This window comes from Sorex fumeus, unplaced genomic scaffold, assembly GCF_029834395.1.
Source record: "Sorex fumeus unplaced genomic scaffold, SorFum_2.1 ptg000128l, whole genome shotgun sequence".
Taxonomy (NCBI): Eukaryota; Metazoa; Chordata; class Mammalia; order Eulipotyphla; family Soricidae; genus Sorex; species Sorex fumeus.
In genome coordinates this window covers 21,387,046-21,404,794 of record NW_026606185.1, presented here as the reverse complement: position 1 = coordinate 21,404,794, position 17,749 = coordinate 21,387,046, and the positions used below count along the sequence as shown (strand labels likewise).

Sequence of the window (17,749 nt, the reverse complement as noted above, 5' to 3'; positions counted from 1 at the left end):
TAACAGAGAGATGTGGCAGTTGCCAATTATAATAGAAGATTCACCTTTTTCTCCTTGAAGTGTCTCAGTTTTGCTTCATATATTTGGACATTCTTGTTAGGCCTATAAACATTATGGGTTTCTCTGTCTTCTGGGAAAATTGACTCTTTATCATTATGCTCTTCTTTATCCCTGATAACTTCCATTACTCTGAATTCTGCTCTGTATAAATGACCCAAAACTCTGACAAAGTTTTCACAGTAAGAACCAGGAGGTCAGGAGGGCTCCTGGAAAGGCAGAAGAGAGAGAGAGAGAGAGAGAGAGAGAGAGAGAGAGAGAGAGCGAGAGAGAGGCAGATAGAGATAGAGACAGCAAGACAGAAACAGAGACAGAGAGAGAGACTTCTTTACCAGAAATGAAGCCCACCCCACAGTTGTGTGCTGCCATCAGGAAGAGGTTCCTAACGTGTGGAACCTTATCCTGAGTAGCAGGTGTTGCACTGAATCTCAGGAACCCCAATAATACCACCATATACTTACACTACTGGAACAGGAGGCAAGAAACTATAAACAGGGGTGGAAACATTGGCAGGCGCCACCTCAGTGACCTCTGGCCACCTCACTGAGAGCAGTGCCATTGGTCTACATACTGGGTTCACTCTAAGCAACAGACCCTGAGGGTAAACCCTTGAGACGAGCTGCCCTTACCCTGGCATACAGCTGTTCTAGCTGGAGGCTGAGTGCCAACTAAGAGGCTGGCTTCTACCAGACCAACAGGCCGGCTCCTGCCAGTACTTGTCTGACTGACCAGCAAGAAAGTCATATCCCTACAGTCAGAAAGTGCCCCTGAAGCATATCCAGTTAGCCACTGCTTTGCTCTCCTGTCAGTCACAGTCCCTAGATTCTGCCTTCTGCCAGCTAGGAGTATGTACATCCTTACCACTTCAGATTGAACCTTGAATCTCCTCTTCCACCCTCCCCGGCATACATTTCCTTGTGGCTGGAAGGCTGATGGGTGCTAGGCACTGCTGACTCGGAGCCTCAGATCACTGTCCAGAGTCCTCAAACTGGGCGCACACATGCGTCCAAGCATTTACAATCTCATACCCCTGGTGACTGCCCAGGCAAGCGTGGAGCACCAGACATAATATGGAGATAGAGGAACTGATCCATATCAGTGATCAAGACAACCGTCTGGAAAGAACTCCAATACTACAGACACGCAAGCTCCCCAAAGACTTCAAAGCTATTGTCCTAATGATGCTTACTGAAATGAGGAGATCAATGAACAAGAACTTAAGAAATGCAGAGAAAATATGAAGACTGAACAAAAATTTTTAAAAATCACAGAACAAAAAACGTACACCAGTGGAACTAAAAAATACAATAGAAGGGCTCAACAGCAGATGGAAGAAATGGAAATGAAGTTGCTCAAAGTTAAGAGTGGGGGTAAAACAGCAAAAAGAGAAGGAATTAAAAGCAATGAAGATTATATAGGAGTTATTTGGGGTAGCCTCAAGAAGAGGTCCCAGAAAGTGGGGGGGGGTGGAGAGAGGGAGGGGAGAGAGAGAAAGAGAGAGAGACAGAGAGAGACAGAGGGCAAAGTTTTGCTTGTTGATTTGGTTTTTGGTTTTTGTTTTGGGGCTACATCTGATGACTCTACGCTCAGGCGTTGCTCCCGGCAAGGCTTGGGGGAATCATACAGTGCCAGAGATCAAATAGCCTTTATTCAAATAGAATAGAATATTCAAATAGAATCTTCATTGGAAGAAATAATAGCTGAGAACTTTGAGAACTTCTAGGACTGGAGTGATATTACAGTGGTCAGGGTGCTTGCCTTGCACAAGACTGACCCAAGTTCAATCCCAGGCATCTCGTATGGCCCACCGAGCACCACCAGGAATAATTTTTGAGTGCAGAGCCAGAAGTAACTCTGAGCATCACAGAGATCAATGAACAAGAACTTAAGAAAGGCAGAGAAAATATGAAAACTCAACAAAAATACAAAAAAAACCCCCACAAAAACCACAGAACAAAAAAGTACACCAGTGGAACTAAAAAATACAATAGAAGGGCTCAACAGCAGATGGAAGAAATGGAAATGGAGTTGCTCAAAGTTAAGAGTGCGGGTAAAACAGCAAAAAGAGAAGGAATTAAAAGCAATGTAGATTATATAGGAGTTATTTGGGATAGCCTCAAGAAGAGATCCCAGAAAGTGGGGGTGGGGGGGGTGGAGAGAGGGAGGGGAGAGAGAGAAAGAGAGAGACAGAGAGAGATAGAGGGCAAAGTTTTGCTTGATTTGGTTTTTGGTTTTTGTTTTGGGGCTATATCTGATGACTCTATGCTCAGGCGTTGCTCCCGGCAAGGCTTGGGGGAATCATACAGTGCCAGAGATCAAATAGCCTTTATTCAAATAGAATAGAATATTCAAATAGAATCTTCATTGGAAGAAATAATAGCTGAGAACTTTGAGAACTTCTAGGACTGGAGAGATAGTATAGTGGTCAGGGTGCTTGCCTTGCACAAGGCTGACCCAAGTTCGATCTCAGGCATCTCATATGGTCCCCTGAGCACCACCAGGAATAATTTTTGAGTGCAGAGCCAGGAGTAACCCTGAGCATCACAGGGTTTGGCCCAAAAGGAAAACAAAACAAAACAAACAAACAAACAAACAAAAAAGCTGAGAATTTTCCCCCAAGCTAAGAAAGGAACTTCCAGATCCAGGAAGATAAAATAGTTACAAGCACAGTAAACCCAGACGGATTTAAATGGAGAAAATGAAAGATAAAGAAAAACCGATAAACAAGAAAGAGAAGCAAGCTGTCACAGGGAAGGGAATCCTGATCAAACTAATGTCAGGTTTGTCCATAGAACCTGGTTACAGAACTTGGTAAAGGTAAAGGTAAAGGTAAAGGCCCTCCCGTTGATCGTTGATTTGCTCGAGCCGGCCCAGTAACGTCTCCATTGGAGACTTTGTTGTTACTGTGTCTGGCATATCGAATACTCTCGGTAGCTTGCCGGGCTCTCCGAGAGGGGCGGAGGAATCGAACTCGGGTCGGCCATGTTGGCCGCTTGTAAGGCGAATGCCCTACCGTTTGCCATAGTGGGGATGGTGAGAGATGGGAGTTCATGTCTGGTGAAAGAGGGGGGGAAAAGGGTGGGGAGGAGGACGAGGAGGAGGAGGAGGAGGAAGAAGAAGATTTCTAAAGCTAGAAGGGAAAGACATGATATACACCAAGTGCTGTATGGAAAAGACTGATTTAAAGGAAGAATTCAGTTTTTTTTTTTCAGACAAACAAAAGTTAAAGAAATTCATCACCACTAAATTGGCCCTTTAAGAAATAATTTACAATTTTTGTTTTGTTTTTGTTTGGGGCCACACCCCCCAGTGGTGCTCTGGGAACCTTATGGGATTCTTACCCCCTTGCCTTGCACAAGGCTGATATCTCCCCATCCCCCTAAGTTAAGATTTAAATTTTTTTTTTCTAAAATAATTGAAGGGACCTGTGCCAGAGAGTTGTCTTGGGGGCCAGAGAGATAGTACTGGATAAGGCTTTTGCCTTGAACTTCGCTTATCAGGTTGGATCCCTGGCACCCCATATGGTTCCCAACACTGCTGGGAGTGATCTCCAAGTACAGAGCCAGGACTGAGTTCTGAGAGTAGCGAGATCTGGCCCCCAAAACAACAACAACAACAACAACAACAACAACAACAACAACGAGCTGTATTAGAACCAATGGTTACAAATCTTACAGTTCACTGCAGGTTAATGGAACTAGAGGGTATAAATCAGAAGTCAGAGGACAAATACTGGATGATCTCAATCATCTGTGACATACAGTAAGACAAAACAAGGGAATAAATACAGAATGAGGACAAACCCTTGGCCTTGGATTAAATACTCATCAGTGGGAGGGTATTCTGGGAGTGGGGGGAATGAAGAGGTGGATTATAGGTGACATAGAACAGTGGCCAAGGGTTTTGTGCAGTTTGGTGGTGGTAGAGTGACTGTACATCAACACCACAAATGCTAATAGTACTGTAACCAAGCTACCTTAATTATAATTAAATTAATTATAAAAATTCATAAAACTCATAAAACTAGGCACAATAAATAAAAATAAAAATCATAAAAAATAAGAAAGACACAATAAGTAAACTTCTTAGAATAAAAAACCCCTTAAACTCATCATTTTTACATATTTAATTTCAGTCCTCATTCATCTTCATGACTATTATATATGAGTGTCATGTATTCAAATTCTTCACTTAGCACTGAATCATGGGGGCTGTATCACTATGTCTCGGTGACAGAATGCAAGCCTCATATTTCTGAGGGCCTGGGTTTGATCCCAGCACCAAGAGGGAAAAAAACAAAACAATAAAACCACCTCAAACATTATAACATGAGAATTTCCCTATTTTTGGGGGGTCTGTTTGTTTGGGGGCCACACCTGGTCATGCTCAGGGCTAATTCCTGCTCTGTGGTCAGGAGCCATTCCTGGCTAGGTTCTCGTGACCATATGGAGTGCTAGGGATCACACCCAGGTTGGCCACATGCAAGGCAAACACTCTAACCCTCAAATCCCTCTGTATTTCCCTTATGTTTGCTAATGTAGTATAATTTACAAATAATTATCTTTTAAAATATGATGATCATTTTTACAGTGATAGATAATTTATCGCTTTTTTACCAATGAAGAAAGAAGTAAAGAAGTGACCAGCACCCGGTCCGGACAAGGTCAAACCCAAAACCTGAAGAATCTGTCATCAGTACTACATCAATACACTGGCTCGGCTCTTCACACACTACCTGTCTGAATACAAGGTTCTGTCCCAATGGAAAACCAGCAGGACTGTTCTATTGTACAAGAAGGGAGACGTCCACGATATTGGCAACTATCGCCTGATCTGCCTGTTGTCCGTTGTCTACAAGCTGTTCACTCGAGTCATCCTGAATAGGATTGGCAGAACATTAGATGAAGGATAAACATGTGAACAAGCTGGGTTCCGAAAAAAATTCAGCACGACTGACCATATCCACATCGTAATCAAGCTCATTGAGGTTTCTCGGGAATTCAAGATGATGCTCTGTCTAACGTTCATTGATTTAAAGAAGGCCTTTGATTCTGTTAAGACTGAAACGGTCATCGAAGCCCTAGACAAACAGGGTGTTCAAACTCAATACATCAGGATCCTCCATGAGCTGTATTATGGATTCACCACCAGGATCTCACAATTCTACAAGGAAGTGATCATCGATGTAAAGAGAGGGGTTCAGCAGGGCAATACCATTTCACCGAAACTCTTCAGTGCCACCCTTGAGAATGTCATGCAACAACTGGAATGGGAAGGAATGGGAGTGAAGATAGACAGTTGGCAACTACACCACCTCCGCTTCGCTGATGACATCGTTCTAATAACACCATACATTAGCCAAGCGGCACAAATGCTGGTCGACTTTGACTGTGAGTATGGAAAGGTCGGACTGCAGCTGAATCTCACAAAGACAATGTTTATGAAAAACAGACTAGTTCCTGATGCTCCATTTGCTCTCAACGGAATGAACATCTCTGAATGCAGCAGTTATGTGTACCTACGTTGAGAACTCAACGTGACGAACGACCTGATACTGAGCTGTGCAGGAGGAAGAGAGTAGCTTGTAATGCCTTCAAGAGCTTCGAAGAAATAGCTAAGAGGACGAAGAACCTCCGGCTCCAGGCATATCTCTTAGACTCCACTGTTGTCCCTGCACTAAAATAAGCCTCAGGGACATGGGCCCTAGGAAAATAGGATGAGAACGCTATTCAGGTCACCCAAAGAGGAATCAAAAGAGCTATGCTTGGAGTATCATGCTTCACTTAAGTGAGAGAAGGAATCCAGAGTTCTGACCTCCATCAACGATTGAGAATCAGGGACGCTGTCTCGTTTGCCAAGACATCGAAAATCAGATGGCCTGGACACATAATGCAATTTGGAGATGACTGCTGGACTAGAGCTGTTACTGACTGGATTTCACAGGCTGTCAAAAGAACGCGTGGTCACCCACCTACGAGATGGTCAGTTTCTTCGTGAAGACCCTGAATGTTTGAGACTCTTTGTGTTCCTAGAGCAAGCAGACACTATTGGGTGCTAGCGTCAAGCTACACTAGCACGCAATAGGGACAATTGCAGACACTACTGGTGCCTGCTCGAGCAACTCGATGAGTAACGGGATATGAAGTGATCAAATGATTAAGTGATCAAGAAAATTTATCACATATATCCTTCATAGAGTGATCTTATTCACAATAGTCTCATGACGTGATTACTAAGACAATAAGTATGAAGAGATGCAAAACTATTGCTAACTTTAGTTGTACCAATTTACTTTGTTTTAGAAGTATAAAACCCTATCAAATATAATCATAAAAATATCATGTATATATGTATATTGAAAACCTTTAAGAACAAGTACAGAAGCAATACCACAAGCTGTAAATAAGGACCTCTTCCATGATATTCTTTTCAGAGTTTTAGTTATGCTATGTGAAGACTTGCATGTAGGAGAGATTACATATATAATGGTGATAAGCGATGATAATAAATTGGTAACTGACAGATAGATGGGTGACTCTCATCCAATTATTTGTGCTAATTAACACACAGCAAGTTGGTGGCAATGTTGGAATGGTATCCAATTTATGATATAAAGCTCCTTTTCTCACTTTAAAATTTAGTATATGCAAAGCACATTTCTAGAAGATGTGGGTAATATTATCAATAAAACAGTTCCAACTGCCACAGACTCCAAAACTCAATGAAGAATGTCAGGTAAACTCTCTCAACTAAGGTTTCATTTATTAAACAAAAATACTGACCTCAGAAGTCTCTTCCAACAACCAAATTACACGATCTCTGAAACTCTAAATGTCTTACTTCAAGATACTAAGACTTTAGAGTGATCTAATTTTAAATTTATTTTAAAGAGCAGTCTAAAGGAATCAGAGATCCAGGATAATGATAAAGAATCTCCCTTCCCCTCCTCATTCATTCATCAATTCATTCATTGCATTTAGCATTCATTGAGCATATGCTAAACAAAAGACATTATTAAAGACTAGGAATTTTTTTAAATGGAATATGATAAATCCTATTCTTAAAAAAAAAAAAAAGACCTGAAATCTAAAACTGAGAGATTTTCTTCCGAAGAGGAATAATTTGGCAATATAACTGAGTTTATGTGCATGTATGTGAATGATGTTTGGTTACTCTGCTATTTTAGCTAACTTAAATAGACTGGTATTAAATTAGAGAAGGGAATCAGTAATACTACTTCAAACTTGGGCTGGAGCGATAGCACAGCAGGTTGGGCATTTGCCTAGCATGCAGCCAACATAAGGCCGACTGGAGTTTGATTCCTCCGCCCCTTTCGGAGAGCCCGGCAAGCTACTGAGAGTATCTCGCCCGCACGCCAAAGCCTGGCAAGCTACCCGTGACGTATTCGATATGCCAAAAACAGTAACAACAAGTCTTACATAATTTGTTGTGAGACATTACTGGTGCCCGCTTGAGTTAACTGATGAACAACGGGAGGACAGTGCTACTTCAAACTTACCCTATAAATGCTTGCAAACGGGCTCCTTAAATGGTAGAGCACTTGCCTTATATGAGCAAGGCCTTGGATTTGCTCCCAGGCACCATAAACAAATATATAACACCAAAAGGTAATTGAGAGTATCATTGAATCAAGGAAGTGTATGGGGAGACATATTTGTACCATCCACTTGGCCATTCACTTGGCAATGTTGTAGCCAATGACAACAAATACATCTGAACTCACCACTTTTCTTCTTCTACTTGCACTCCTATGGACTGGAACTTACTGGGCGCTTTATTATCCCCGATTTTGTCAGGTTCTTCAGCATCATCCACCTGAAGAAACAAAGAGTGATGTTCCATTTAATCAACTTGCTTGGAAAACAATATCATATTTTGTCAGACATATCTGTGAGATTACATAATGTCTTGGGATATGTAAGCTCTTTTGTTTGTTGTTGGGCCACACCCAGTAATGCAGTAATGCTCAGGGCTTAATCCTGTCTCCATGCTCAGGGATCACTCCTGGCAGGATTGGGGGAACCATAAGGGATGCTGGGGATTGAACCTGAGTTAGCCGTATGCAAGGTAGGGCCCTATTCACTGTGCTATCACTCTGGTCCCATGGGGTATGTAAATTTTTTGTTCAGTATTTGTATATCTGATGACAGTAACCAGCTTATTATTAGACAGTGCTTTGACTTGCTGACCTTTCTGTTGATGCTTAGGGAGCCTAATTGACATGTATGACTCCTACAGATTGGAGGGCAATTACTTACCTCTGAGCAACATATCAGAAGGGAGCACTATATGATTCTAGGCATTTTTAATTTTCAGATAATAAAATACAAATGAATCAAGACAATTTTTTATTGCATTTAGAATTGTGGATTTTTTGAGATTTAGTATTATATCTTATTAACATAAGGGGTAGGATGGCTCCATTTTCCCCTCCTTACATTAAGAAATTGACTTTGAGGGGCTGGAGGGAGAGCATAGCAGGGAGGCACTTGCCTTGTACATGGCAGACCTGAGTTTGATCCCCGGCACCACAAATGGTCCCCCTGAGCCCATGAGGAGGATCCCTGAGCATAGAGCCAGGCTTAAGGCTTAAGCACAGCTGGGAATGGCCCCCAAACAAAAACAAACAAAAAATTAACTTTGAGTTTCAGTTAATATTCCCTGTAGTTCATCTATTCATGTAGAAAATGTGTCCACATATATAATTAGGAACCAATGTGACAGATCAACTTTGTTATAGATTTTATATATTTTTATTAGAGCAATTAGATTTATTGTTCTTTTTTATATATAATAAATTTTTTTCTAAATAGGAAAGTAATTCAATGCAATTTAGATATATATAATTCACTGTATCACTGTATCAGCCATCCCATTGTTCATCGATTTGCTCGAATGGGCGCCAGTAACATCTCCATTTGTCCCAGCCCTGAGATTTTAGCAGCCTCTCCTTAATTGTCCTTCCCAATGGTGCCATATTAGAGGCTCTTTCAAGGTCAGGGGAATGAGACTCATTATTGTTACTGTTTTGGCATATCGAATACGCCACGGGGAGCTTGCCAGGCTCTGCTGTTTGTCTTCGATATACCCATAAATACTGTGGATGGAGGACTAATTATTCTATAGATTTGTTAAGTTTTAAAAAATATATAATTAAATTATACATATAATTAAATATATAATTAAGTTAGAGGCTGCGCCAAAAGCCTCCATCCCTCTCAGAGAGTCTGGCAAGCTACTGAGAGTATCCCACCCACATGGCAGAGCCTGGCAAGCTACCCGTGGCATACTCGATATGCCAAAAACAGTAACAATAATGGTCCTCATTCCCCTGACCCTGAAAGAGCTCCCAGTATGCTATCGGGCTACACTAGCATGTGACAGGGATGAATGGAGATGTTACTGGCGCCTGCTCAAGCAAATTGATGAACAACGGGGTGATAGTGATAGTGATAATTAAATTAAATAGAAACAAAATATATATAATTGAAATACAAAATTTTTGTGTAATGGAGAAAGCTAAAATCTCCTAAGAATCACTATCAATCTGTTGATGTATATATGTCCATCTCTGAATATATGAAATATAAATTATGATTGGGCTGGAGCAATAGCACAGTGGTAGGGCATTTGCCTTGCACGCAACCAATATGGCTGACCCGAGTTCGATTACTCTGCCCCTCTTGGAGAGCCCAGAAAGCTACCAAGAGTATCTTGCCCGCACAGCAAAGCCTGGCAAGCTACCCATGACATATTCGATATGCCAAACACAATAACAATTGTCACAATGAAGATGTTACTGGGCCCACTTGAGCAAATCGATGAACAATGGGAGGACAGTGACAGTGACAGTGAAATTATGGTTACAATAATAATATTAAGTGTACACAGATGAGATTTAGCTATGCACATATTTTTGCAATCTATTCATTACCAATTACTTCTGGACATTTTATGATGTCAGTGTATATAGCTCTACATTAACCATTTTATGAACCCAATAAGTTATCCTTTTAAGAACTATGTAAACAACATGGCATCAGGGTAATTTTTTCTTAGCGCTACTACATAAAGTATTAGACTTAATATTGCCTCTTAAAAAATGTTGGGGGATTATAAAGAATTTACTTTTTATGGGTTGAGAATGTTGTCAGGTAAGGGTGTCTCATAATATTTCTTTTTTTGTTGTTGTAGTTTTGTTTTGGGGGGCCACACCTGGCAATGTGTAGGATCACTCATGGTGGTACACTGGGGACAATATGTATTACTGTGGATCAAACCCAGGTTGTCCTCATGCAAGGCAAATGCTTTATCCATTGTATCACACCAGTCCCATAACAATATTTCTTACATGTCTTTACAACAATGCTGCCAGTGTCATTTGTGAAAAAAAAAAGTCTTAGAAGCATAACTGTTAGGTAGAAGGTACTGAGCATGTTTAGTTGTAAGGGATATTGCTAAATATTTTTTCACCATCCTCCTATGATTAGCACATGAGAGTATCCATTTCCCAACTTCTCATCAATACTAAGTATTTGCAAATTACAAATACAGGCAAAATATATGTATAGTTCTCTTGTAGTCCTATTTGTAAATTGCCTCTCTTTATATCTCTTACTCTTAATATCACTTCAAAGAAAACCATGGTTTATGGTTTTTTCTATTGAGTTGTTTAAATATTTTATGTATAGGATCCCTTTATTGCATATGAACTTTCTCAATTATTTATATTGCAATTACTTTCTCTCAGTCATATTTCAAACTTTGTCCTTCATTGTAGAAACTGTTTGGTGGAATTTTTTTTGTCTCCTAAACGGTGCTTTGGAGGCCCAGGAGATTCTGGTAATCTAAGCCAGTGGTTCAATAAGCAAGAGCCTGAGTATGCTGTGCTGATCTGGTCTATGCAGTGCCTGAGCCAGCATCATGGAAGACCTTAACCTCATCCTCTCTCTCTCTGGCCCTGTTCTGGAGACTCTTCATTGCTGTGCAATACAATCTAGTATCGTTTGAAGCACTTTTGGTCTTTGCAATTCTGGAGCTCACATCCAAGGCTACACACACACAAGGTAAACACTCTATTGCTGAGTTATATCTCCAAACCCTAGCTTCAGCAGATTAAATTTTTTTTTCTATTTGCTTTTTCACCACATTTAATTTTTAAAACCACTATCCTTTATTTTTTGGCTACATCCTTTATTTTGGCTCTGCCCTCAGGGATCACTCCTAGTGGAAACTGGGGACCTGTGTGAGGTGTGAGATTGTACCTGAGTTGATCCTATGCAAGGCCAGTGCCCTACCCACTGTATTCTCTCTTCATTTCCTTAATCTACCATTCTGAAAAGCTTGTTCATGGTAGAGCTGGGGCCAGAGAGAGTTCAGCGGGCCTCCCACATGGCCTGGGTTGGATCCATGGCATTGCATGGTACCCTGAGCACTGCCCGCAGTGACCCCTGAGCACAAAGCAGGAGTAGCCTTCAAATACCACAGGATGAGGCCCAGGAACACAAAACAGAATAACATTTTCCCCTTAGCGGAGCCACCAACTAATCGACTTCTTTTTGTTAATTCATCTTTTTTATTTTAGATGACTACTTTGTCACACTAAACTTTACTCAGATATTTATTCCCATATAGATACATATGAATGCAATTTTTTTTTTGTCTATTTAACTACTGGTCTTACTGATCCACTCTTATTTTCCTAATAGAGTTTTATAATAAATATTGGTATTTTCTGTGCCAAGTCTTTAGCTACAATTATTTTTAGCATAATTAACTCCTCCCCAAATTTTAGGCTATTTGGAAGATTAAACCTCCTGTAAATATACTTGAACAACAAATTGTCAGGTCCCTTCTACTAGCTTCTGCTAAGGGATTCTGATCACGTTGGAATTTATTTATGGAGCCAAGCCCAGGGATACTTGGCCCCACAATGTAGAGCTTGGGCCCACCAGGAGCAATCTACTGGGCTGGGGGGAGACATGGAGTTGGGGGGCGCATATGCTGTTGGGGATTGAATTTACACGAGTGGATAGCATATGAGGGAAGCATGCAATCTACAACTTGAGTTCTCTTCCTGAAATCCACATAGAAATTTTTATTGGCATTTCTTTAAATATGTTAATGCTATGTTAATTTGAGAGGAATATGTTAATGTTAATTTGAGAGATCATTATAAATACTACATTTTCTTTTTTTTTCTTTTTTTGTAGGAGTACTGCTATTTATTCAGCCACTGATTAGCTGATTGAATTGTGCATGAACTCCACCTTACTTTTTTTTTCCATTTTTTATAATTTTATTTATTGAATCACCGTGAGAGCAGTTACAAAGCTTTTGGGTCTAAGTCTCAGTCATACAATGAAACACCTGCACCTTCACCAGTGCCCATTCTCCACCACCAAAAATCCCAGTATACCCCATTCCCACACCCTCCCCCTGCCTGTGGGGCAAATGATTTCTACATTACTCTCTCTCTACTTTGATCACATTCACTATTTTGACACCAGACCCACCATTATTTAAGATTTTACTCCAACACTCAGATCTGCTGAAAAGGCAACAATAGACAATTTGTGTTCTATTGCTGGTTATGAATAACATATGATGTGTGGCTGCAGTAGGGCCATGTGGTTTTGAAGTTCTGAAATTTTAACACTTAAATCTGGAGGGAGTTCTGCCAAAAGCCACTGGGTTTAGAGATCTGCTCCTGAGTCTCTGGGATCAAGGCCGTTGAGCAGCTTGATGAGGAGCCAAAGAGGCCATTCGTGGGCGATGACTTGGGGTCTCATTGGGGTGGGGAAGACAGGCCCGGCTCCACCTCCCCCCCCATCCCGTGAGACCCAACAAGTTTCGTCACTGCGGGCCCAAGCCTGACTGTCCAATGGCCTCTGGAGGATGACAGCCACCAAGTCGCCAAGAGGGAGCAGGCGGAGGGACAGTACCCATTCCCCCCTGGGGTGGCCCGGCGACAGTAACCTACTGCGGGGTCCGGACACATTTCTGACAAAAGCTGCTGGGTTTCGAGATCCGTTTCTGAGTCTCTGGGATCAAGGCCGTTGAGCAGCTTGATGAGGAGCCAGAGAGGCCATTCGTGGGCGATGACTTAGGGTCTCGTTAGGGTGGGGAGGACAGGCCCGGCTCCACCTCCCCCCCCCCCCCATCCCGTGAGACCCAACAAGTTTCGTCACTGCGGGCTCAAGCCTGACTGTCCAATGGCCTCTGGAGGATGACAGCCACCAAGTCGCCAAGAGGGAGCTGGCGGAGGGACAACACCCTTTCCTCCCTGGGGTGACCCAGTGACAGTAACGTACTGTGGAGTCCAGATGCATTTCTGCCAAATGCCACTGGGTTTTGAGATTTGTTTCTGAGTCTCTGGGATCATGGCCGTTAAGCAGCTTGATCAGGAGCCAGAGAGGCCATTCGTGGGCGATGATTTGGGGTCTCGTTGGGGTGGGGAGGACAAGCCCGGCTCCACCCTCATCCCGTGAGGCCCTGTGTGCACCGTCACTGGGGGCCCAAATGTGACTATCCAGTGGCCTCAGACAGATGGTGGCCACTGGGCCACCAGGGGGAACAGGCCAAGGCACGAAACCTATTCCCACCTGGGTTGGCCCAGCACCGGTAGCCTACTGCAGAGACCAGACGCATTTCTACCTAAAGCCACTGGGTTCTGAGATTCGTTTCTGAGTCTCTGGGACCATGTCCATTAAGCAGTTCAATAAAGAACCAAAGAGGCCTTGCCTCCAATTATATAGCTAAGCTGGAGGTGGTTTGTGGGTGTGTTTCCCACATACCTAACTTTTGGCCGTTTACTTTCTTGGTAAACTTTGCCCCAAGTTTTTGGGGTCTGGCCAGAGGTACAGCAGCAATTTGGGGGTATCTGGAAGTCTGAAGGCGCCATGAGGCTGCTGATGCACTCACCTTACAGGTACAGATTGACCTGTTGGCGGCACCATACCCCCTTAAATACTACATTTTCTATGTAATAATATTGACTAATTTTCCATTTATTCATACTTATTTTATATAAGGAATGATTTTTATGTTGCTTTCAGATAGGTATTATATACTTTTTTGAAAACTCAGTCCTGTCATTTCATAGTTTTGTGAAAGGGTTCTTTTTACTTCATTCCTGTTTGTTAATATGATAAGGAGGGTTCAGCGAGATTGTTTAAAGAGCCAAAGCTCATGTTTTGAACGTGAAAATGAAAGATTCAATTCCCTGATACTGCATAATCTCCTGAGCACTGCCAGGCGTGACCAGAAGTGGCACCCTGTCACTGCTAGGTGTGGCACAAAAAATAATGGTACATAATAATATCGAGAAAAGTTGTGGGGCTGGAGAGATAGCACAGCATGTAGGGCACTTGCCTTGCATGCAGCCAACCTGGGTTCCATACCCAGCACCACATAGTGTCACCCCAAGTCCTTCCAGGAGTGATTTCTGAGTGCAGAACTTAGGAGGAAGCCCTGAGCACCACCGGGTGTGGCTCAAATATCAAAATCCAAACCAAAACAAAATAAGGAAAAGTTTTAATTTTCTCTATTATTATTTCTTTCACACCACTGAACTTGAATGGGTTTTAATTAATTTTTATATTATCTGCAAATAAGAGAAAACTTGTTTTCATTGGAATATTTATACCACATTTCATGTTCTTGCTTTGTGTTTTGGTTAATAAGGGCAAAGGGTTCCAAATAAACAGGAATTCCTGTTTATTCTTACCTGGTAGATCCTTACTAGGGAAATCCTCACCTGGGGGCTGTAGAGCTAGTACACTGGAAAGGAGCTTACCTTGCATGTGTCCAACCTGAGTTCAATCCCTAGCCCACCAGGAGTCATCCCTGAGTGCAGTGCCAGGAATAATCCCTGAGCACAGCAAGGTGTGGCCCAAAACACAAACAAAAAGAAATCTTTACTGGTTTTTGATCTGAATTAGAATATCTATTTTGCTATCATATTTTCACCCTTTATACTAAAATAACTGAAAATATGCAGCATCCACTACCACTACTTAGTACTGGAATGCTTTACACATCATATATCACTCTTCAACAAAGAGTGCTGGAAACACTGGATTGGCACATGTAAAAACAAGGACACGCCATATCCATGAAGTAGCTCAAAGTGGATTAAAGACTTTAAGATTCAACAGTGGGGATTCACTCGTGGGTGAGGTTCAGCTCGAGTGTGTGGAGAACAGCCTTGAGCATGGCGGCGGTTGAGTTCTGGAGGTTTTCAGCTACAGGGGCTGGGTCCCTTGGGGCAGGGAGGGGTCTCACCCACCCCCCTCTGGGGCTCCTTGAGTGAAACAGCCTGAGGTGGAATCCTACGGCATGGTTATGGCGAGAGTTATGTTATGCTCCCTTCCAGGAGAGAATGACATGTGATCTGGATGGTGACCAATGGTGAGATTATCTGGTGCCAGCCAGAGGTGATTTATGGGCGTGACTGCTGAGTTGCCAGAGACAGGGGGATACGGGCAAAGGATCTCCATTCCAGGTCCAGTTGGATAGAGAGTTTTCAGTCACAAAGTACTGCATACTTGGGGGTCAAGCCTTACCCACTAGTGAATCCCCAGAAAATTCAGGTATGCGGGAATGCGCAAATGCAGCCACGTGACACTTCATACAACACTTCATACAACACACCCTACTGTTACTCCATGAGTACTGCACCACATTTGATGGGGTTCAAAGTAGGAGACAACCAATCTTTGAGGGAAATATTTTTTCTTTACAGATGGGCTAGAGCAATAGCATGTGGGTAGGGTGTTTGCTTTGCATGCGGCTGACCCAGGTTCAATTCCTCCATCCCTCTCAGAGAGCCTGGCAAGCTACCGAGAGTATCCCGCCCACAAGGCAGAGCCTGGCAAGCTCCCCGTGGCGTATTCGATATGCCAAAAACAGTAACAACAAGTCTCACAATGGAGATGTTACTGGTGCCCACTCGAGTAAATTGATGAACAACGGGAGGACAGTGATATATACATATATATATACATATATATATATCTCCACATAAGGCTCAACCTTTAACAAAATGTCAGTGATCTCTTATAGAAGAGCTTAATGACCCTTGGGTGAAATACAACAATCTTCACACTCTTCCCTATAAGGATACCTTTTGTAGCATTTTCAGTGGTTTTCAATTCTACTTTGGGCAGGGATTGGGGTTCAGAATGGAAGCACTCGAAATACGGTGGTGGGAAGGTGTAATGGTGGTGGGATTGGTTTTGAATATTAAATGTAATCAAATATTGTGAACTACTTTATCACTGTATCATTGTATCACTGTCATCCTGTTGTTCATTGATTTGCTTGAGCAGGCACCAGTAACGTCTCCATTCATCCCAGCCCTGAGATTTCAGTAGTCTCTTCTTACTCATCCTTCCCAATACTGCCATGTTGGAGGCTCTTTTAGGGTCAGTGGAATGAGACTTGTTATTGCTACTGGGCTTTTTTTTGTTTTTTTTTTGGTTTTTTTTGCATTTTGGGTCACACCCAGCGATGCACAGGGGTTACTCCTGGCTCTGTGCTCAGGAATTACCCCTGGCAGTGCTCAGAGGACCATATGGGATGCTGGGAATCAAACCCGGGTTGTTTGGCAAGGCAAGGCAAATGTCCTACCCACTGGGCTATTGCTCCAGCCCCTATTATTACTGTTATTTGCATGTCAAATACGCCACGGGTAGCTTATCAGGAACTACTTCATAAAATAATTTTCTTAAAGGATTACAACAGTAGACTGGAGAGATAGTACAATGGGTAGAGTGCTTGTCTCGCACAAGCTAGAGCCGGGTTAGATCTCTGACATTCCACATAGTCACCCAAGCACCAGCTGGAGTGATCTCTGAGCACAGAGCCAGGAGTAACTCCTGAGCATCACTGGACATGGACCCCGAACAAACAAACAAAAAGGATTAGAACACAATCCATAAATACACTGAGGAAAGGCCGAACTCTTCAGAATACAGACCTCAGAGGTGTCTTCAATGATTTGACTCCACTGACAAAGAAAACAAATACAAAACAAAAATAAATAGATCCCATCAAATTTAAAAAGGTATTACATGGAAAAAGAACAGGCTAAAATAAAAGATACCCTGTTTGATGGGGAAATAGTCACATACAATACAATAGATAAAGGGCAAATATTAAAGACAAATAAACCACTAGCAAAGCTCAATAACAGCAAATTAATAACCCCATCAAAAACTGTGAAAGAGATGGGGCTGGAGCAATAGCACAGTGGGTAAGGCATTTGCCTTGCATATGGATGACCCGGGTTCGATTCCCAGCATCCCATATGGTCCCCTGAGCACCGCCAGGAGTAATTCCTGAGTGCAGAGTCAGGAGTAACCCCTGTGCATCACCAGGTGTGACCGAAAAAGAAAAAAAAAAAGAAGAAGAAACAAAAAAACTGTGGAAAAGAGGATGAGAAGACATTTGCAGAAGGAGGGCATACAGATGCCAGTAGGCATATAAAAAAGTATTTGTCACTCATTATCAGGGAAATATAAAACAAAACGACAAACTGATATTATGTCACATGCTACCTGTGCTGGTGGGGTTATGGTGAGAAAGAAACTATCATCCACTGTTGGTGAGAATGTCGACTGCTTCAGACTCTAAGGAAAATGGAGGCATCTCAAAAAAGTGAGAACAG

The 17,749-nt window shown here is 42.3% G+C and overlaps 1 protein-coding gene across 11 annotated transcripts in view; it reads right to left on the bottom strand.

The window, feature by feature from the left end:
* DLGAP1 (DLG associated protein 1) overlaps positions 1-17,749 on the bottom strand; it is a 511,134-nt gene that overhangs the window by 51,751 nt on the left and 441,634 nt on the right. For all 11 annotated transcript variants that reach the window (XM_056138347.1, XM_056138349.1, XM_056138348.1 and 8 more), the window contains one exon: positions 7,802-7,893. In XM_056138347.1, the coding sequence (XP_055994322.1) occupies positions 7,802-7,893 (92 nt within the window). The remainder of the gene's footprint in view (positions 1-7,801; positions 7,894-17,749) is intronic.